The following is a 23,931-nucleotide window of genomic DNA, read 5'->3' as shown; positions in this document are numbered from 1 at the left end:
CACTGGCTGCAGGCCAATACTTGGAATCAGTGAGCGAAATTAGCTTTTAATAATAATAAAAATGTCATCAGAGTGAGGTTTTACTCTGAGTAACTGCTTTGGACTGAAATCAACACTATGCAATAGCATCCGTGTGCCCGGGCTATCTTCCAAACATCATACCTTCGATTTAAAGTCAGAGGTTTTAACTTTTGACTTGGCTGGATTGGATGAGGTTAGAATAGGTTTGCCAATGCATTGAGGTTTTTTGTAAATTCACCAACAAAGGAGAACTGAAAGTGTGTGAAGGGAAGTCGGATATCCTGTAATGTTTTTTTCTACAGTGTGACTCCAAGTGTTAAGACATTGACATAAAGGCGTTTTTCTCAACCTTGAATAGTCATCAGAACTGTGGGTTGTTGTTGATTTTAGTGGTCATTACTACATATATCCCATCTGTATGGGGATTGACTACCCAGGGCTCTAAAGGAGAAAGGGGGCCTTGTTGGACCTGAAATAATAGTTTTTGTTTGGATTTTTTTTAAATCTCAAAGTTATAACTGTCATGTAAAGTTAGAATTAGCGAAATTAATGAACATGATTCTCAAGTCTTTCTGAACTCTTTAAATAAATAATGAAACAACTGTAAAATCCTCTAAGATGCTTTAAAAAATATTCAAACATCATAAAGGTGCATGTATTACAATGTTTAAAGCAACTTTCCCATTCTCAAATAGTTTAGAAATTGTTTCAACAGCATGATAACTTTCAATAGGGAGGATGATATCTGTCCTATTTACAGAGCTCCCCTATCGCCTGTTTTCAGCACTATGTAACTTCAGCATGAGGGCACAGATTCTCTCGCGAGAAGTGTGTGTATCAGTTAGCCCATCTCCTTACTGTTTGATGCAAGGCTGAGGCTAAGAGACGGAAGAGGATGGTGACGGATGAAGCTAAGAAAAAAAGCAGTCTGATGCTTCGCTAGCTATGCAGATACGCTATGTGTGTTTTAATACTGTACAGTGCAGTTGCACACAGAGACCTTTCACCGGGCACTAAAGTTCACCAAAACAAATTCCTTCATAATGTCACTTTAATCTAGTTTTTCTATTGCTTAATTTAAACGTCATTATAGTTGTTTTAGGGTGTTTCACAGAGTTATAGATATTTGAAGTAGTAACACTATGAATTTAGAAACTTCTATACACTACTAGAAAAAATCGAACTATATCGAGACCTGTTTTTGATACCACCGCAACAAAACTTCAAGTCTTACGAGCACTCAATATTTGTAGTTTCTTATTACCAAAAATTGCAAACAACATCCTGCACACGGTCTAAATGTTTTGAAATGTTGCCAGCATATTTGTGCAGTTTAGACAGTGTGCACAACGTTTCTTGCAACTTTTAATGGGTTCAATTCTTCTCCTTTGCACCTTTATTTCGAAAATGAAGTAGATTTTTTTAAGCTTCATTTCTTTTAGATAGTGTCCATCATCAAATGAATAAGACCATATCCTTTCAAATTTGTGAGGAACATTTTGATAGCCTTAGTTTAAAGCAAGATTGTGGTGGTGGTGGAGGGGCCAACTACCTTCATGGGTCCAAAAAAAATAATTTATTTATTTTACATTATTTAAGTTGTTTGTTCCCAATCTAAATAATTCATGAATTATGCATGTCATCGAGTCAAGGCGTCTGCTCTTATTGGAAGAACACATTCAGTCATAATAAAATCGTTTTAATCTCCTGCCATCCACTGTAGTGATGTGTAGTTCGTGAACGATTCGATCAAAACGAACGAATCATCTGGGTGAACGAACTGAACTGAATCACTTACTGAAAAGAGTCGTTCATTTCTCAACTTCAGTTGCGCTCTCCTCTCTCCCGTCTTGTGTCTCTCTATCTAGACCGTAAGAGTCGCTCAAAGCCCGCTCTCCCTCTCCCTTTCATATCAGTGATATGTACTGACTGAACCAACAGGACGGAGTTGGTCGGGAGCTCTGTGTCTCTAAAGCCCGCCCCTACTTCTTCAAAATTGAGGAAGTAGCAAATATATTATTTAGCAATTAGGTGTCGCGAAAATGTATGTGCTTTTTATAGCTGCTGTCAGTTTACAAACAGCTTTTATATCCAACTTAATTTCACTCAGCTGATTGTTTTAACATCCACTAACGATCGTGTTTCAGTCAGTACAGTGTGTGTGCGTGACTGAGGCTGGTGACTCGCAGTCTCGCTCGTTCACATTCAGTCAGTGTTTCGTTCACTGAACGAACTGAGAGGAAGAGTGGAGCTCCCGTTCAGTTCGTTCAGTGAACGAACTGAACGAGAGCTCCGACATGAATCACTGACTGACCGAGAGGAAGAGCTCCGCCTCCGAGTCACTCTCTTCCTCTTCTTGTACTGAACGTACTGAACAGAACGGTCGGGGAAAATAAATGTGATTGTTTTAGCAGCTTTCAGTTTGCAAACTGTAGCTTTATCCAACTAAATGCTCAGCTCATTGGTTTATTATTCACCACCGGCTGTTCACAGTACAATAACGAGCAGAACTAAACGTTCGGCCGTGTTTCAGCTTATTAAATTCTGATTCACAGACAGAGCTGCAGAGAAGTACTGAACGATTCGGTGAACGAATCTTTTGAACAAATCACTTTACTGAACTGATTCTACTGATTCAGTACACTGAAAAGAACTGCTTTTCCCATCACTAATCCACTGTCTGTCTGTTTCCACTCTTTCTGCATTGGAAAAGTTGGCCCAAATTGCGTAACAAACTTATCTCATGAGACTTCTGGTGTATGTGCTGCTCATCATGCAGTGAAACACTAGCCCTAACTTGGTGGGAGTGGGAAACTTCAGCACATAGAGGGTGGGGCGGGATGGGCCGGGCTGCGAGGAAGAAGTGGGTGTGTTTGTGTTTGTGTGTGTGTGTGTGTGTGTGTGTGTGTGTGTGTGTGTGTGTGTGTGTGTGTGTGTGTGTGTGCGGTTGTGAGTGTGTGCTTGAGCGTCAAGTACGGGCAGAAGGACAGCCATATAAATATTTCTGATCCAGGAGCAGCAGCGAGCGAAGGGAGAAAACTTTCCAAAAGTTTCACGCAGAGGTAAACTTACTGAGGGCGAAGCACAGGATTCATCGCTGATACAGAGGAGACCCACGAAGACAAAGTAAGATCCTCACTCACTCACTCACTCATTTCTTCTTCAAGTTTCTCGTTCTTTTAAAAGGAGAGGATAAGTGAACTTGAAGCGCTGTTCGCATGACATAACGGTTTCTTGTTGAGGACTAAGTGAGTTTAAAGGTAAATGAGAATCATCCGCGGAGAAGGATTCTCAAGTTCATCTAAAGAGACTAGACTTTGAAGCATTTTAAAAATTCACGACTTTATAGCAAAATTGGCTATAGCAAAAGTTTATTGGATTTGGTCAAAGCGTTGAAGCGCAGTATGATAATGATATGATTATGAAAAGAGCTAAAAATAAATACTTATTATCGAAGTACAAATTATTCTAAATATGCACAATAAACAGCAAAACATTAAATGACTAAAAATACAGTTTATAATATTAAGTCCTTAAAAAAAATACTGCAAAAGGTCAAAATCTATCAAAATGAAACACAACATGAATTCTGAGCATCATTTCTATATTAAATAAACATACAGAATTTACTTTGCATCTACAATTGAATCAAATTTCTAATAAGAGAAAGAGCTTCTATTAAGAAGTTAGTTTACTGTTGTAAATGGTAAATGGACTTGAGCTTATATAGCCCTTTTCTAGTCTTCCGACTACTCAAAGTGCTTTTACACCGCCTGTCACACCTACCCATTCACACACTGATGGTAGTGATCGCTATGTGGTATCATCCATCAGAAGTAACTAATGCCATTCGTACCCTACCACTGAAGCAGTGGGAGTAATTCAGGGTTAAGTGTCTTGCCCAAGGACACATCAGTCATGTTGCTCAGCTGGGGATTGAACCCTCGACCTTCCGGGTGAGAGGCGATGACTCTATTTTGTGTGAGCGACTGCACGTTAGTTTGTAAAAAAAAAAACCTCCTAATTGGCTTATCTTCACGCTCTCAGCCTTATTGGTTTGTGTCCAACGAGCTGCAGCTGATTTCATTTCTTCATGTTATGGCATTCCAGTTCTTTTATTGTGCCTTAACAATTAATGGGGTTTTTTTCTGATTTTATCAATTCATTATTTTTTTTACCACAATCAGCAGACAAACAAGCCCAGTGTAGTTGTTTGGGAACAGTGTCTTGAATTCAAAAAGTGCTTATCTCAGGGGCCAGTGGGCATACCAGCTGAGCCGGTATGCCAACAGAAACTGAGTGAGTAGAAGTGCAGAGCTGCAGAGAGAGAGAAAGAGATGGAAGAAGTCATGTGGTGGTGAGATGCAAGGATGAAGAAGAAATGCTTGTTTTCAAGCCTGGCTGAAAGCTCTATTATAAATCCATTTAAGTTTGTGAGGGACAGAAAGGCAGCCAGAAAATGAATCTAGTGGAATGGCTTTTCAAGGTTTTTGTATTAGGCTGAGTGGATGAGTCTAATTGGGCAATTTTGGGCCATTAAAGGTGCAGAAGTGAGATAACATGTCTTTTTAAAAGGCTCGGAAGACACCAATGACTAACAAAAAGGTTTGAAAAAGCTTTTGTACAGTATTTATATTGGAAAAATAATCCATGTATGCAGTATTTTTAGGCCAATTATAACTGCATCATGTCCCAAATCAGCCCAAATATCTATTGTGGGTGAGAAAATAACGAGCCTTAATTCTCCCCTTTCTAACAAAAATATGCTGGCTCCTGTCAAGCCATTTTAGTACATTTTATTCTATGTCTTTGTTCCCCATCACTCAAGATATGTAAGTGGAGAAAAAGCTGCACGGAAAGGGTGACCTCAGTTTTGGGTGGAGATGATTTTGCAGTGCTCACAGCTGACACGCTCCATTGTGTCCTTCACAATGATTATCAATGTTTGGCCAAATATTTTGATGATTTGGAAACAGTTTAAGGGAGTTAGTGGGATGTGACCAGCATATGAACTCAGGAAGACAAGGAGTTGCAAAATCAGAAGTGAACTCAATGTCACACATGCACACACTCACATTTATACACACATGGATTTTGTGTGCTGAAAGAGAGCGGCCCCTCCCCATCACCTCGTCTTCAGCTGCTGTGGCCTCTGAACTCTACAGCATAACTTCACTATCTCTGCCCTTTTCCACATCAGACAGCTCAGCTTGATTGATTCACATGACCTGTGCAAATATGCAGTAATGGAATCAATGCAAAAGTAAAAACAGTACTTAATCAAAGACTCTCACTGATGCTCATCAGTAAGTAGGTGCAGTAACTTTTGGTAACTTGTCTAATCTTCATTTTAGCTTTACGTTAAAAAGCCAAATGCTATAGTTTAACGATAAGAATTTGTAGACAGGCATTGAGAAACATGCTCATGTTAAGTAAATGTGCACACACAAAACTATTGGACCATTTACTTAACAGCAATTCTCTGATCATACCTCCACTGCTCTGTTTAAGAATGGATGTGTGTTTTCCCACACAGTTGCAAATCTTGTCTGGGATTTTTTTATATTCTACACAATTAACTGATTTAAAAAAACAAACAATTCAACCAGAATTTTCAGTATTTTACCTTTTAACAACAATGTATGGCTATTGTTCAGTTGATTTAAGTCGGCATATAGGTACAGTCAGACAGGTAAGATAAAGAAGGTCTATGTGTGCATGTGGTGGGGGGAGAGAGCTGAGGGGGGGTGGAGTTAACTGTCCAGACTTCTCGAGGTGTCGTGGGACTAAATGGGCAAAACACCGGTGAAGGGAGGTTCCCACATTACAACCACAGGGATGTCCTAGCTAGATGGTTGAGTTGTTGGGGCCAACAGGGTCCATGTAGTAGAGTAGGTACAGTAGTATCAGCGTTGTCACTACCTGGCTAGCTTAAATAAACAAAGACTATCTGTTGGTAGCAATGCGGTTTTAGTGGCCATTAAGGCCATACGGTAACTTATCAGTAGGGGCATGATTGGGAGGATGGGTTTCTTCACTATTCTTTCATCAGGGCACATGTATCTATCTCAAATGATTGTATGCAAAGAGGGTAATAAACAAGGTTATAAACTTAGCATATCAATGAATCCAAGCCACCTGGGAAAGCAAAGTTTTGTCAAAGTGGACGTTGTGGGGTAAAAAGTATAAATCATGTTTGAGTAAATAAATGTAACGGCTCAGTTTGATTTCAAACACTTGTACACAGTAACCTTCAGATGCACATAAATAACAGTGATGCCACAAAACACGTACATGACAAATTCCCAGAACTGGTGAAGCCAGATTAGCCAAAGCTTATCAGATTTTTGATGAGAACATTGATTTTGAACTTAACAGTCAGGCCTAGAAACCTGCAGACAGGTCTTAGATTAAATCCATTTAAAATGCAGAGAATTTGCATTTGAGTTAACAAAGAGGGACGTATCAAATTCTTAAACTTGACTGAGTAACAGAGATCAGATTAGTTCTTTTGAGCACAGCAATCTGAGTGCAAAATTCGCTTGAACAGGTAATCACTTAGGTTGTGATTGTTTTATGCATCATCTGTAATGCGTTCGAAATTCTTTGACAGTTTTAATCAGTGATGGAGAGATAAGATTCAGATCAGTCAAAAATGTCATCCTGCTGAGTAGAATCTTGAAACTGTCATTTTATGAAGAATGCTCATCTCAATCTGTCTACTGTGCTTGTTGGCGTGCAATGCAAGAACAAAACTGAATGCTTTATGTTTCAACAGACCATCTGCGGATCAGGATGCTAACATTTTGAATGGAACATAATCTTTAGCTTCTGCGTTTTAGCCAAATGTCATGCAAGAAGGCCTCAAGTATATATTGACTACGCTTGTGTTGTTTTCAACAAATTCTGCTAAACATTAAAAACAGGCACCTGCACAAGCATTATGCAAACTCACTAATAGAGATAGCTATACGGAGCTAGCTTGTTAGAGGTGATAAATTCTGCTGGTGATAGTTGAAATAATTGACAGGCAATTGTAAGAAACTTGACACTTGACATTTCAGATCCACTCAGTCATAAAAAAACTACAAAATATGAGGTGATAATCTGTCCCCATGTATTGCGCTAGCTTTAACAGTGTGATGGTAGCATATTATGCTGCTCACAGGGGGCGGGGCCTAGAGAGGAGCGTGTGGTTTTGTTGTATTAGAAAAACTGCCGTATAAACTGTGCGTCTCCTTTATAACCCTGCGTTTCTCCTGACAATGTGAATTACTGCCGCTCATTACACTTTATGTGTGTTTTACAAGAGCTAACAAAACTACAAGGGTGCTTTAATGTTTCGGTTATTAGATTTATATTTGGAAGGGAGTGGCAGTTTAGAGATGAGCCATGGTTTTACATTGCATATGATGATATAAAGACATGAGACCAAAGAGGAAGTCCTCCTCCCTCTGCCTTTCTTCGTTCGTTATGTTGACATTTGGTCTGTGACATTTCACCCAGGGTTTTTACAATTTGAGGATGTGCAGGAAGGACAGGATTATCTTCAGTGTGACAAATGATCTAATCTCACTGTGATTAGTGGTGCAATGTATGAGGGCGGGGATGTGACAGTATGATAAATCATAAGATTTACTTTACTGGACACCTACACCCACAGTGGACGTGCACACAGAGAGATATACACACGGACTACATCACTCCAACAGCTTGGGTGAGGCAGATGGAGTCCAGCTGCTTGTAGGAGGTATGTGAGATTGCTCAAGGAGTGAGCCGACAAGGACGAAAGGCTAAATAGCCCAGAAAGCTTTGGGAAATCTTGTTGGCCGCGGAGGGTGCATTTCTGGAACGTGGTAATTGTGGGAAAAAGTCAAAGAAGTGCACTGGTTGTTTCATGGTCGGCAGATGAAAGAGAGAGAGAACTAGAGCTGGGGGAATGTTTTGTTAATCAGACTGTTATGAATAAAGAGTCTTGTTGAAATGAAATGCACTGTGGTACACTGTAAATTAACTCTATGCAGTGTTGTTCCAAGATTTGCATCTTTTCTATCTGCTTTACTTGCACTGTTGTTAGGTTGCTCAACTTTTTTTTTCACAGTTGACCAGCTGTTGCAGAAAGGATCATTTTAATTTATCCTAGCACAAACGCACAAACCTTCGTCTTTTACTGTGGGTGTTCCTGAGTTCAGGAAAAGCAGGATGATGTCTTCTAATCTGTAAAAAACCATAACTAATACATTATTTCATTATGTCTCCCAGAATGCCAGGTGAGCGGTTGACAGTACGAGGCACATCAGATGTAGGGCGTTTCCCCGGAGCTGCCCCGCCCACCAGGGTGGAGCTGAGCATTCAGCAGGAGGATAAGGAAGGTGAGGGGGGTTGTCGAAGCTGGTTCAGGAAGATGTGTCCTTGTTGCTGCAAGCGCCAGAACAGCACTTCCTACGATGTCACAGACAAGGTGGAAATGGTCAAAGTACCGACCCCGGCCCCAACTCCGACCCCCGAGCCCACCAAGCCAAAGCCTGAGAATGGAGAAGCAAAGGAGATGGAAGGTAATGTCACTGACTATTATGGAAAATTGGGGTGTAAGAAAGGAATTGTTCAGTGTCAGTTATGTGGAATATGTTTGCATGTTGCACTACAGACACATGTTTAAATTTGTGTTTCCCCCCAGAAATGAAGCTTCTTGTGCATTCTGTGGACCTGCTGAGCTCCAAGAAGGGTCAGAACAGACAGGAGCACCACACCGACATGTACCACGGGGACAAGATGATCATCCGTAGAGGGCAGACCTTCCAGATAGAGCTGGAGCTCAGTAGACCCTTCAATTCTGAGACTCACAAGATGCATCTGGACCTGAAAACAGGTATGGGATGGATGGACAGTGTCTTTGCGTGTGTTTTGGAACCTTCCATAAAAATCTATAATTTACATTATCATGAGGCTTCAAGGTTTAGGGTTTAAAATCATATCATACAGTGCCATATTGGATAGCATTACATTTCCCAAGGTATACGTAATACTCTCAGGTTAACATCTAACGTAAAAAAAAAAAAACATCTTTAAGAAACAATCAGATCATAAGTAAGCTCTTTGCCTAACAAAACCGATAAAACTGTGAAATGCAATGGCATGAAAGAGCAGTTTTAAAAACTGAATAATAAGCAAACTAATAAAGAAAAGGGATTAGAAGATATGTTGACAAAACGTGGAATTTACAGTTCCACAATTTATGTTTTGATTAGAGAAAAAGTCCACATATCAAGGGGGCAACACAGCAAAGACAGCATAAGTCTTTGTTAGCTACAGTTATTAGCAACAGTTGTTAGCTCAGGCAGGAGAAAATTGTTTTGAAAGAGATAGCTAAAACTAAAAAAATAATTGCATGGACAGTAAGTAAATGCTATACAGTTGAAATAGTTAAATGGATGCAATGACCACTGATAGGAACAGGTTGCTGAAGCTAAAGGACACCAGTTATTAGCTGATACAATGGGACAAACAGTTTAAATGGTTTGCTAAAACAAAAGTGAGAACTGTGGAAAAATGTATTAATAGTAATTACATAAAGGTTAGAAAGGATAGCCGAAACAAAAGTATAGATATACATATTTTAAATTATCTAAAAGAAAGACAGTAATATGAAGAAAAAAAAGTTATCTTAAAGCTATACACATTTAAAATAGCTAGCTACATACAGACAAAAAGTTGTTGCAGATAGGTTAGAAAAAAGATTTGCTACATCGTTCAAATAATTTGCTAGTAGGCCTGTTTTATGAGTGGTTCAATAGCTAAAAGAAATACAGGAACAGTTGAAATCATTACCTTGTGCAACAGACAAACAGTCCAATTAGTTAGCTAAATGAACAGACAATTTGTTGGAAAAGATGCCTAAAAGTTAATTCAAAATACTAATGATTGGACGAGTTGACAGCAAAAAATGAGTATGTAGTTCATCATTTGTTGTTTAGGTAGTGTATGGTCAGATAAGAATATAAACAGTATAAATATTTAGCTAATTTAAGTTAACAGACAAATAACTAGCTGACAGAAGTCTATAAGTGGTGAAATGGCTTAAAATAAAATGCAAAAGAAGTTCAAATTATTAGCTAAAGTAACAGATAATTAGCTTAAATGGCTAAATGTTGTAATTGAAAGGTTGAAACAGAAGACATTATGTTTGGCGTTGATGACGGTTTCATCCGACAGGGTTCATGGGGTTGCACCAGACTAACAAAGCTATAGCCTAGTAGCTAGTAGAGAGTGAGTGTGCTGTCTGTGATAAAACAACTTATTTTTGTTCTTTGACTTGCGTGAGTACCCATTTAACCAGCACTTACTACAAGCCTGAGTTAAACACAGAGGGAAGAGCAACTGATTCAAAACAAAGCATGAGAAATGTGGTTGAGATGCCACACATAGCTAGCACGTTTAAATAAAGCAGCAGTTCAGCCATAACCACACCACAAACTTTGGAATCCACCCAATACCCCTCAGTGTTAACAGTTTCCAGACTCCAGTACACCGGACACCTCGCTCTGGTATTCACGGGCCTCATACTACGCTGATCCTCTGTGCACTTGGGAATAAACAGCCATTACATCACCGCAGAGAAGTGATTTGCTTTCACCTGCTGCTTAAAGTTGAATTGTAAGAAAGAATGAGGAAAAGAATTGACTCACAATTGTCCGAGCCATCCTCATTCGACAGGCTCTCATTTCCTCTGCTTTCACTTTCACTGTCACATATTCTGTGAAGTTTAAAGTGTCGCTCTCTGTGTCGATGTCGCTTTCCAAGCTGTTATTTTTGGTTAACTAGGAAGTCAATCTTTAAGTGGGTGAGGTTTTTCCAGCAGAAAAGAGAGTGTTTTTTTCATGGATTTCCTTTTAAACACCCAGAGATGAGAAAGGAAGTCCTGGCTGCCGTCAGATGGAGAACAATGGTTTCTTGATAAACTCCATATTCGCATGAGCAAATGGTAGCTAAAGCTCAGCAGGGTGCCACAAAGAAAATCGCTGAGAGGAAAGCTTCCAATTAGTCTTAATCCAGCCTGTGGGCTACAACTAAAGCTTTTCTTTTCTCTTGTTCATTGGTTAGCCTTTAGCAAATAGTAAGTCATGAAAAAGGGAAACATCCAAGCTAAACAGTCAGAAGATAAAACATTCACAGATGAGTGTTCCTGCAGAGCATGTGTGTAAGTGCAGTGTGGGAGGTTTTTATGATGGATGTGGTTTTCTAGTTTGATATGGTTGCGTGGGAACAGGCAATTACAGTGATCGGAAAAATCTTGTTTACTTGGTTCCCAACTATACATTGCAGCAAATTCTTATACTTCCACTTGTTGTTTAATCCAAAATTAGCTCAGAATCAGTCAAAAGAGAGAATATTAAAGCATGTTGAGAAACTGCACAGCTTCAATGAAATGTTACACACACTTAGTGCATGTCTACATCTACACACATCCTCCTTTAAACACATTGTAGCAGTTAAAGTGATCCACCGTTGTTTTAATATTTTTCCCAGAAGGAGTGTTGCAGGGTAACAAATATATCAGTCTGTTTCTGCATTGTAAATTGACAATGTTTACATTTTGCCTTTTGTTACAATTTAATGGGAAAAAAACCCAAATACAACTTGTTATTATAATTGTACACCTAAAGCTTCAATGGGACTGATAGCTTAGCATAAGGCCGGGTAAACAACTAAATTAGCTCTGCTTAAAAAAAGACACTGAAACTCGTTTTTATAGGGACTAAAATAAGAAAAATCATTTTGTAAAAAGTGAGCTTGTTTGCTGTTTTTCTTTATAGAGAACGCCTGGCTAACGGTATTAACAGTCTTTATGCTAAGCTAAGCAACAGTCTAAAAACTTACATTACATATTCAACTAACAGATATGAGGGGTTTAAATGTTATATAACTCTTATAAGCACATGTCCAAAAATATCAAACTTCTCCTTTTATTGGGTTAATATTTACACAAAAGATGTTGTTTAATACCACCTTTAATGTGTAACATGCATTGAATTACTTCTCTCTTTTGTTCATGCAAATTCTATCACATTGTATTGTTTTTATTTCTTCATTATTTGAGAATTCTGGTACGACATGACTCATATATATAACCTGTGTTGTGTAGGCCTCCTGCCCGTGGTGTCCAAAGGCACCCATGTCATCATTCCCCTGGTGGATCACCTGGAGGACGAACGCTGGGAGGCTAAGATTGTCGAAAATACCGGCAACAAGATCAAGCTGTCAGTCAACTCGCCAGCCAGTGCTGTGATCGGCCTGTATGGGCTCACTGTGACAACTAGCTCAACAAAGGGCCAAGCAACAACTACTTACAACTCCAGCAAGAACATCATCATGCTCTTCAACCCCTGGTGTGAAGGTAAGATTGCCAGTGGGTGTGAACGGGGCTGAGGAATGTGGAAAGGGAGGGAGGAAAGAAGACAAGACAAAGGTGATATGAGGTGAAAAATGAAGAAAGGAAAGACACCTTTATAAAACACTAAAGGAATGAATGACATATTATCTAAATTACTGTAACATTTTAGATGGAATGTCTTCAATAAGTCAATATTTTCCTTGAAGAGGAAACTGTGATGCAGACTTACTGTGAGGGGAATAGTTCCCTGAACATTGTACTTAAGAATAGCACCATGAATCTGTCTCTACATACTGGCACTAAGTAGCTAGATGTCGTTTTTTGTGGTTTCATCTCTGAAAGGAATCCTGATATAAGGTTACACTAGGGTGAGAGAGGCCACGTCCATCCATGAGTATGTTACTGTCCATCAAACTGCTGCAGCGTGACCATGTGTGTAGCTGTGGTGTTATGTAACTCTGCTGGCCACGATTCAAAACTGCTGCCACTCTTCGGTATCCCGCTTATGAACTACTGAACTATCTCTGTGATCCAAACAGTTTGTGAGTAGAGTAACAGACCTGCAATGGCGTCTCCATAAACCAAGTACATACAGAGAAGAGTTCAAACTTTGGTAGGCATAAATCAAACATATCTAACTCTATTTTCTTGGTATCGCCTTGCTATTTTCGTATATGTCAATGTGTTGCACAAATGGATGAGCTTTTAGTGGGTTAGCAAACAGACTGAAATGAGTACAGATGACTCCATATAATCTACAAAAAGCAATAAAGACCATCAACATCAAAATTCATTATTTCATCAAATGTAGTTTTAATGCATGTTTCAACTACTGCAGGACAAAGTGAGTTAAAGATTGCGGCAGAAACATGACCTACACATGTACAGGACAAGATTTGCAAAAAGAAATGAGAAACTGTTTTGTCAACAGGGTGCTAGAAAGTCAGCGCAAACTGAAGGTTCCTCACAGGAGCTTAAATTAGAGCTGACATTTTTTTTAAAGCATTGCTGACCAAACATAGCTGATCAAACATTGCTGAGCAGGCAACTTTGACAAACTGCTAACCCCTGCTGCTCCCTCAAGCAGAAAACATCTCAACAATTTCACAGGCTACAGTTAATTCAATGAGTCAAAGAATGCAGAAAAAGACTTGCAGTGGACAAACATGTAACTACAACGGATACCTTGAGCAACGCTGATATAGCATGTCTTCTTTATGCAGCTAGTTGTTATTGCTAACTTGTCAGACTCCCGCAAACAAAGACATCTGTGGCTGCTTTAGAGGAGAAGAGCGGCAGTTATATGATGATTGTCACTTTGTCATTTTGAGTGACAGCTTTCACATACATATTGATATTTGACCCATTATTAATATTTGCATCTAAAAAGATAATACACAAAATGTAATCTTTTTACACACCAAAATGAGCTTTACAGATTTTAATTTTAAAAATGTTTGTATCGAAACAGAAAGTATGTTCCACTTTTTTTTTTTAAATGCACTTATTACTCAGTTCATATAACATCAGGAAATGAGGATCCATTGTTTATTCTGCCTAGTTTCTTCTTTTTGCTGAGCACTGCAAACCATCTACACAGGATATTTCAGCAAAAGAAGTTTATTTGTAACACAGCTAAATATAAAAAAAAAAAACAACAGTTGGCCTGGATTTGATAAAGAGAAATTCTGTCTTTCATTATGGCCTTGCTGCTCTTGGCAGAAATCCCAATCCCCTCTTCCCTCCTTCAATCTCCCTTTTCCTGAGACCAATCTCTCCCTCACGCTCATAAAAGTAAAAATCCGACAATTACTGTATAAAACGCCTCGGGGAGAGCTCTCAGTAATCCTGCAGCTGGTGACAACCTGCCCCTCTCCCTCACTTTTGCTGCATCCATGTGTATTTCCTGACTTTACCTATACGCCTCTCCAATCCAATCCGGCTGCTTTTTTGCTCTCTATCGACCTGATTCTCTCCCCGTTGCCCGGTTGATGTGTTCCCTTGCCTCCTCCTTATTTATATCCTCCTATTTGCGTGTGGTTGCCTCTCCCTACACTGCAGAAATCCTCGGTAAGAAGTGAAAACCACAATTATCACAGCTGCCAGACGCTATCAGCCTCCCCTCCCTCTGCAGTAAAATCTGAAGACACTCTCTGTTATTCTTCACTCTCCCTCCACCCATTACCTCCCAAGCATAACTTCCCCTCTTCTCTCAGTCGCCCCTCGTGATTTTCTTACCCCTTTTATTATCCTGTTTCTTTTTTCTCATTCCCATCTTAAATACTTTGTTACTTTGTTTACTGCTTTACTTTCTTTCTTTTTTTCCCCGTATTTCTTTACCCCACCCACTTGGATCACAGTGGCAACATTAAGAGATGAAAGAGAAGAGGATAAAAAAAACAAAAAACTCATGTCAGACGAGCACACCCAGCTCTGTAGCGCTGATGTCACTCAAAACAGGCTGTTTTCCCGTAAAAGAACTCAGGCCCCACTGCAGGGTCCATGGTCTCATTGTGTTTCTTAACCATTTCCTGGCCTTTGGGAGTATTTCAAGTAATTTGTGAAAAGAGAGCACATTCTTTAGCGCCATAGTCACTGAAGAGTTGAATAAAGCACAGAGACTGGGTCAGTCTCACAGACAAGGAGGAAGCCAGAACCTTGACCAAAGTCAATGTGATTAAAATACATCCTACAGTCCGACAGAAAAGGGATTCCTTGTCAGTGTTGGTTTAAATCCATGCCATGTCGAGATGAGGACTGAAGTGTGTACAATACAGATTACAGAATGAAAATCTCAGCGTTATGCTTTCCTTAGTGTGTTGATGTAATGTTTTTATGTCTTTCCAGAGGACACAGTGTTCATGGATAACGAGGAGGAGAGGAAGGAGTATGTTCTGAACGACATCGGGAGGCTCTACTACGGCACAGAGAAGCAGATAGGCGCCCGCACGTGGAACTTTGGGCAGGTACGGGTTGAGACAAGACTCATGTCAGAAGTGCTGAAGGCATAATTATGTCATTGCTTGTTCTACTCCACCCATTTATTCTACATCTCAAAAATGGGTATGGTAAATGGACTTCACATATAAAACGATGTCTTGTTTCCTGATCACTCAAAGCTCTTTTACACTACATGTTTTATTTACCCACACATTTACACACTGATGGCAGAGGGTGCTATGTAAAGTGCCCAAATGCCCATCACTACCACTCCCATTCAAAACAAAGATGATGGCAATTTTAGGGTTCAGTGTCCGAGGGCGCTTTGACACGAAGACTGCAGGAGCAGGGAATCTAACCTGCACAGACAACCCAATCGACCTCTGCGTCACCGCCTGAATAATGTAAAGCAGAGACTCTTTCAGAAGCTGAAAGTCATTTTTAAGGGATTGTAGTTATGGTTTAGTAACTTTTCATTCGTAAGAAATAACTTAAACTTGTACAATGCGTTTTAAACTTGAACTATGATTTAGATTTGCATTTCATTGAAGTATTTTCCTTTGCTCCTTATTTGTAGTTTCATGATGGAATCCTGGAAGCGTGCCTGTTTATCTTGGAGAAGAGTGACATGCCTGCATCTGGCCGAGGGGATCCTGTCAATGTGGTCAGAGTCTTATCTGCCATGGTGAGTTTGAATTTATATGAACATCCCACTATCTTCTTAGCATAAGCCAGGATATTAAAAATATTGAGGTCAGGAGTCCAAATGCACATATTTCATTCATACAGTTCACTCACTCACTTCATCTGTGTTTTTGTCAAATAAATTATTCCCAAAATGAAATTTCAAAACCTTCTGCACTCTGCCAGGAATAAAATACATATAAAATACCCTCCATATGTTTGTTTCTTAATCATAAATCCTACATGAACTCGGGTCACAATAAATTACAGGAAAAACATGCTTGTAATTTACTGTGTTATCATATTTTTCCAGATAAATGCTCAGGATGATCTGGGGGTCCTGGTTGGGAACTGGTCTGGGGATTACTCTGATGGAGTCTCTCCTGCAGCATGGAGCAGCAGTGTGGAGATTCTTAAGAAATACCACTCCACTGAAGGGACGCCTGTGTCATACGGACAATGTTGGGTGTTCTCTGGAACCACCACAACAGGTGACTGAGAATAACAAAGAGAAAAAAGCATGTGATGGTGTTTGTATGTGCAAACGCCACAAAGGATACCCTGAGTGTTGCGTTCCCTGAGTTTACGATCATTTAATTACCGGTCAAATGATCATGATCATGGCTTCAGGCCCTTTCCATTAGCTCTCCCTGCTCAGCAACAGAAAACTTCATTCATTGTGCGTGCAGGCAGGATCCCTCACATGATAGCTAGCTGACCTTAGCACATAGCTCTACAGCTGATAGCTCATATACACCCTAAATACACCGCATTGGCATTCCTGTCATACCTCCTACTTTTGTCACTGATAGAGCCACATGTGTTGCTTTCATTCAAGAAGGATAATAAAGCCTGCATGCAACCAGAAATACCTGACATAGTCGTGCTTGTGTGTTAGCATGTGGGAACATAATGAAGTTGAAGTTTTATTCATCTATCTCTGTGTCTTTGTCTCTAGTGCTGCGTTGCCTTGGTATACCTGCCCGCAGTGTCACTAACTTCCAGTCTGCTCATGATACTGATGTTTCTCTCACCACCGACGTCTACTTGGACGAGAATATGGTGCCGATCGACTACCTCAATAGCGACTCTGTCTGGTGAGATGTGCTACTTACATTACTGAGATACCAGGCTCAAATAATGCCTGCTGCTCAATCCAAACCTCAGCATTTCCAAGAGCAGTTCCCCTTAACTGGACCCGTGTAGACGTCATGCTCTTTCAATTATTTGCAACTCGGCCTGGAATGCAGAGACTTATCTGGTATCCATCTGCCAACTGGTTGTAGTCTTTAAAATGTCCTCAGAATGATGGATGCTTTTTCTTTTTCTCCCTAAACATCAAATGCATCTCCAGCACTTTTAGCTTTTTAACAATGAAATGACAAAGAATCATTGTCTCAGTTAGCGGTTTTCAACAATGTATTTAGACGTATTCCATAAATGTGTGATACCATGTGACTGGCCAGCACACATATTCATGAAACCTAAGCAACAATTTCATATTTTTGTGAAATATGCTTACTAGTTTTCTTGATAAGAGTTAGATGAGTAGATTGACACCAAACATGTATTTGTTTGTTTGATACAAAGCTTAGCTAGGAGCTGTTTAGCTTAGCATAGCATAGCTTAGCGCAATTGAGGGAAACAGAGGAAAACAACCAACCTAGCTTTTTTTGTACTTTCTTTGTTCCACTCCAGCCCAATTGGTGGCAGCGATGTACTGATCTAACAACCTCCAAAGAACCGTAATCCACATCACTGACAAATCTGTCTTCCCGCACCTCATTCGTTCACTTATTAGCATGTAAAAGTTAGCTTCCTTCTACAGTATACACTCTATATGCTAAGCTATTTGAGATGGGAAATTAACATAGTTGAATCCTATCTAGGAACTTCCACGTATGGAATGACTGCTGGATGGCGAGACCAGACCTGCCCCCTGGCCATGGAGGCTGGCAGGCTGTTGACTCTACTCCCCAGGAAACTAGCCAGGGGACCTTCCGCTGCGGCCCCGCCTCGGTCAACGCCATCCGCTCTGGCCAGGTCTACCTCAAACACGACACGCCATTTGTCTTTGCTGAGGTAAGTGCTACAAATACGTGATCGATCTTTGTCATATTCAATGCATTTTGAATGTCAGGGAAAGATGGCTTAAAAAATTGAAGGTCTTGGAAATGGAGTTTGATTAAAAAGTAAAGCTTTTAGTTTAAATACATATAAATAAGTACTTAGGAGACACATTCTCTATCAGTATGCAACTGGGACAAATTTGTTGGTCTTCGACTTTTGCTAGATCAGGAACAGAAGTCACCTTTGTATTCACAGTTGAATTAAACATTTGAATTTTCTCTGTATCCACTCATACAAACAACATGTTTATTATAAATAATATCAAAGCATACTTTATTCACTCCTAAAACCAGTACTTATGTACATTCTGATTGGTTTGTTTGTTCTTCTCTTTCAGGTCAACAGTGATAAGATCTACTGGCAGAGGAACTTCGACTCCACTTTCAGCCAGATCTACAGTGAGAAGAAAGCTGTCGGCCACTGCATCAGCACCAAAGCAGTGGGCTCAGACGACCGGGCCGACATTACACACCTGTACAAACACCATGAAGGTACTGGGATCATATTGAACTTTGCTAATTGTATTTCTTTCCAGAACGATGTTCCAGGATCAGATAGAGTTATTGGTGCGCTGGCTGGAACTGTGATGAATATAATTTCTCGCTACATAGATCATTTCACTGTACACACAGTGATTCCTCTCATGTAGACCCTGAAATGGCTCCTATAATTTTTTTTAAATATGTGCCTCTGTTTGCTTTGTTTGGACCACTGCATGCCATATCTCTTGTATCAGTCAATAAATCCTGAAACATCAGACGGATGAGCTACATTCACCGTCTCCTCCTCTCTCTACCAGGTTCAGAAGAGGAGCGCATAGCTGTCGAGACTGCCAGTCGTTACGGCAGCAAGCCAGATGTCTACTCCTCGCCCATATCTGAGGACGTAAGCGTGGAAGTGAAGATGGAAGGTGAGGGACCCAAGATGGGTGCTGATGCCAAGCTAAAGATCTTGGTGAAGAACCAGAGCTCACAGCCTCGTAAGACCACTCTGCACAGCCAGGTGGCAGTCATGTACTACACTGGTGTGTTGAAGGGCACCATCAAGAAGGAGCAGATGCCGGTGGAGCTTTCACCCCATGAAGGTTGGCTTAAAGCTTCTATAACACAACATTTAAAATGGCCTTTAGTGAAAGAGCTTGCTTTTAGTGCAAAACTTGCAACAGAAAATTATCAGTGGTTAGCCTCAGTGTTACAGCGCTCAAACACATTATTTGGGTTTGAGAGGTTTCCATCCTGACTAGTTAAATTCAGTCTGACAGCTCTCATTAGCATTGTTTCCCAAGCTAGCAAGAAGCTGAAAAGACCCTCAAAACACAAAGTGTGCACTACCTGTCCAGAATATAATAAGATACATTGTTTATTAGGTTAAGGACCGTGTATTCTTTTCACGAGGTGCTGGTGACCCAAACCGAGCTAAAAGGGGGAGATAAAACTGCTAAGTTTAGTCTGTACATACCTAGCAACTGCATAGCAACAAAATGCTTATAGCTTTGTGTTATGCTATAAGTGTCTTTCACCATGAAGTGGCAAAAAAAAAAAAAAGAAGCTGGTTCAGGTTTGTCCATCTTATGTTTTAAGCAGATAAATGTAAAAACGAGTGTTACAGAACAGCACCAAATGCAAGCTAAAATATTACAACACAAGCTACTGGTCATACAAGCCAAAATGGATGCATAAAAACTTGAAATTAGCAAAGGCATTCTTTTCTTTGAGGGGGTAAGAGGGAGCCTTTATGAGACGCTATCACTCTTTTGGCTGCATAGTAAATATGAAGCTAATGCTAATTTTGATTTAGCTTAGCTCTAGTGCAAATAAAGACCAAACAGTAACATCTTCAAGTTGCAGAGTTTGTCAGGTTTCATGTTACTTCCTGTTTGCACTTTTTATGTTAAGTTACAAGTTAAGTGTGAAACAAAAGTAAAACTTGGATTGTAAAAATGCCGTATACAGAGCCTTAACCCTTTTCTGTACCTCTCTACACAGAAAAGATCATTGAGTGGGTGCTGCCCTACCAACAGTACCAAAACCAGCTGGTGGATCAGGCTGCTCTGATGCTGACTTTGTCTGGAAGAGTCACTGAGACCCAGCAAGTATTAGCCAACCAGACCACCTTCAGGCTCCGCACACCTGACCTCACCATCACGGTACATTAGCAGTTTTTTAAATGACTTCTCCAATTTGACCGTAATTCAGACTTTGAACATGGAATCATATTAATTATATTCCCGCCCTGCTGACTCATTTCTATTTTTGCAGCCTTTGGGAGACGCTGTGATTGGTAAGGAGATGGCAGCCAAGATTACCTTCACCAACCCCCTGCCACGTATGCTTAAAGGAGTAATATTCAGAGTGGAGGGCCTGGGTCTGCAGAAGGGCCATGAAGTAGTTGTTGGGTAAGCACACAAGACGACTCACCGTCTTTGCATATATTTTGCAAATGCATTTCCTCCAACGTTTCCTTTCTGGACTCATATTCAACTGTTTGCTTTTTTATTCTTTTTCTTCCAGTGACGTCGGCGGTCTCTCCACTGTGACATTGACAGAGCACTTCATCCCCACCCAGCCCGGGCCCAGGAAGCTGGTGGCGTCTCTTGATTGTAAACAGCTGACTCAAGTGCACGGAGTGGCTGACATTATTGTTCACGAGCATTGAGAGGGCGCGAGAATCATTAGCCTCCTGACCTGCTTCTCTCACACCAATTGTTCTTCATGAAATATAAACAGAGAGCCTTAAATTAAGAGAAATGTGTGCTCTTATTCTGCATCTTAAACTATCTTGTTTATTTGTTACTACAGTCATTTTTAATTTTTTTGTAATATTTTTTAGTCTACGTTTAAGCAATTTAGCCAGTGTAGCATTGTCAGTATTACTATTTTTTTTTAACTGAAATAATAACTGAGAGAAGAATTCACGCTTCTGCCTTGCTCTGAATTTTTAAAACTGTTGTGAAGTTTGAGTGCGTGCACAGCGAATGAAGTATGGATTAACATGCATTCGTATATTACAGTTATTAAGCTCACTCACATTACATAAACTTTCTTAACACTAGTATATTTCAAGACACTGAACTTTAGTTAAGGGCCAAAAGTGGGGTCATGATCATTTATAATATTGTAAATATTGTTTTTGTATCATTCATTTCCTATATCATGAGGTGAGAAGGATGTGAAGCGTATTGTCAGACAGCATGAACCTCACCTGGCCCACGTAAAGGAAGGGTACTGTGACATGTTTTTGAAGGGAATGGTGCTGAAATTGGCATTGACATTTTGCAAAGGGCACATTACAATTTCACCAGTTTCCTTGTTTGCTACGACTGACTGAAAAGAATTGGTGCAGATCTGAAAGGCTGTGACTGAAAGGTTGTTTTAATCATGGGGAGGAATGCAAATTTGACATCCTTTGTTTCCAAAACGTAACCACTTTTATCATTCAAACCTCATATTTCAGAAAGCAAACCTATATGTTCCCCTTGGAAGATTGTTGTTCTGAATGCATCGTGTGTGTGTGTGTGTGTGTGTGTGTGTGTGTGTGTGTGTGTGTGTGTGTGTGTGTGTGTGTGTGTGTGTGTGTGTGTGTATAATAACACTGATTTCAGCTTTACAGTAAGTTGCAACTGACTCAACCGCTGTGAAAACCAGCAAATACCAGAGACCACAGAGGCCTTAACTCACCTTAGATTGACCAGGTTTTAGTCTGTCTGACACACAATGTGAAGGAATCTAGTTCAATAACATTTGACTATTTATCTCTCTTACCTACTTGAATGTTCTTTTTTTTGTATCGTGTGTTTTGCATTGGTAATAAAACTCACATGTCCCTGAACGCCTGACTCCTGACTTTTTTTCTACGCGCACAGACGGTTAGACAAGTCCTCGAGGGAAACTATGACGTAAATCCAGAGGATCAGTCAATGATTTTGAAATTTAACCAACCAACCAAAAAGGAAAAAACTGCATGCTGCATTTGATGAGTGTATTACTGTAAAGTGACTCATTTCACGTGTGCAGCTGAATGCAGGTGACACACCTTTTCTCCATTTCATCATTGAATAACTTGATGACTGATGTAGTTACAGGTACTTAACGGTGAGTGATAGTGATGTTTCTTCTTTGAACTACACGTGAAGGGCTTTAATGTGTGCTGTGTTAAACCATGTTTAATAGTTAAGGTGAGGCTTTAAAGGTCTGGCAAGATTAATCTGCATCGCATTTGGATTTATCTCCTGGTTAGTCTCCTTTTTGTTTCGGGGGCAGTAACTAAAGTTAATTTACTTAGGAGTGGTACTATTTCGAACTTCATTTTAATAATGTTAAAATCCAAACTGAAGGAAAATATTAAGTTAGCAATTTACTATCTTTATTTTTAACATAACCAGATATAAACAGGGACCCAAAATGCACACTCACACGAGGCAGAGCTCAGTAAAAGCAGAGATTTATCAACAGTCTAGGTGAAAACACAATTAAGCGGTTAGCAGCGCAATCAAAGTCAAACAAGGCAATGTTCAAAAACACTACAGGATCCACGAGATGACAAAGAGGGAACACAAAGGCACACTAATGAACTGGCAACAAGAGGGAGGACACACAGAGATTAAATACACAGCCAATCAGGAGGTAATGAAACACAGGTGAGCACAATCAGGGTAGGGGAGCACAAGGGGGGAAAACACAGGGGGGGGCGCTTCGGAATTGCAAAGAGCCTACACAATGTGACAGTAGACAGTCCCTTCTACCCGTGCTGTATACTTGTATGACCTACTGTTCAGTAAGCTCGCTCAGTAGGCAGATATTTGTTCCTACTTCGTCTGATTCATTCAGTGTGGAAGTGGCTTCATCAGCCCGCCTCATGTGATTGACACTCCAACTCAGATGTGATCTGCACGAGGGTTCAGTAAATAATACAAAACTTCACATTGCATGGAAGCAATTTAACAACTTAACATTTGAAAGGCACCTTACCTGAACCGGCTTCATCCATCCTTGTTTTTTTTTTTTCCCATGCTTGTGTTTTGATTTGAGGCGCAATTAAAGTGACGTTTTACATTTGATTTCGCACAGCATTGTGGGTGTTAAAATACAATTCATTTCCTGAAAGGATGCTACAAACCATACTGCACAAAACCAAAAAGGAAGTTAGCATCCATGCTGAAATGTTCAGTCAACTGAACCTTCGTGGAAATTCAGTAGCCATTTTTTAGGTCCACCTCAGTAGACTGAACATTTCAGGATGGATGCTAACTTTCTGGTTTTGTGCAGTATGGTTTGTAGCATCCTGTCAGGAAATGCAGCACGGATAGAAGGGACTGTCTTTGTTCTTATTTTCGTGTTTGCGTTTGGTAACATGCAGGAAACAGGGCAGACCAAGGGATGCTTCAAGGACAAATAAAGACAGAGGCGGAAAAAATATCCATCCAAATCCATACAGTACACAAAGCCAATTCTAAAAGTCCAAATTAATCCGCTTCACTCTCATTTCAGCCACTCAGGGAAGAAACTTTTACAAAACTTTAACACCTCTGCCAACCAATGAAGGTGCACTTTACCTTCTACAGTGTTCCCTTCAAAATAAAAGTGAGATAGATTTATGTTGTGGAAATTGGCAATATTTTTGGAAGTGTGTATTGCCCTGCAAACAAAACAACAATTTAGGTTGTCCAACAGTCGTTTACAGGAGGGACTGCAGAACTTCTCTCTCTCTCTCTCTCTCTCTCACTCTCTCTGTCTTCCTTGCTCTCTTTCTCTCTCTCTCTCTATCTC

At 40.1% G+C, this 23,931-nt stretch overlaps 1 protein-coding gene across 1 annotated transcript; it reads left to right on the top strand.

The window, feature by feature from the left end:
- The first annotated feature begins 2,959 nt into the window (after positions 1–2,959).
- On the top strand, positions 2,960–21,994 carry tgm1l1 (transglutaminase 1 like 1). Its single transcript, XM_020653424.3, has 14 exons — positions 2,960–3,147; positions 8,284–8,576; positions 8,699–8,890; positions 12,164–12,415; positions 15,260–15,378; positions 15,930–16,037; positions 16,350–16,527; positions 16,995–17,133; positions 17,926–18,118; positions 18,504–18,657; positions 18,966–19,250; positions 20,152–20,312; positions 20,425–20,561; positions 20,677–21,994. Exons 2-14 carry the CDS (start codon positions 8,285–8,287, stop codon positions 20,819–20,821), a joined length of 2,355 nt encoding a protein of 784 aa, XP_020509080.2. The 5' UTR covers positions 2,960–3,147; position 8,284; the 3' UTR covers positions 20,822–21,994.
- The last annotated feature ends 1,937 nt before the right edge of the window (positions 21,995–23,931 follow it).

The sequence above is a fragment of the Labrus bergylta genome, chromosome 4, assembly GCF_963930695.1.
Source record: "Labrus bergylta chromosome 4, fLabBer1.1, whole genome shotgun sequence".
Classification (NCBI taxonomy): Eukaryota; Metazoa; Chordata; class Actinopteri; order Labriformes; family Labridae; genus Labrus; species Labrus bergylta.
This window is presented reverse-complemented; position numbering and strand designations above follow the sequence as displayed.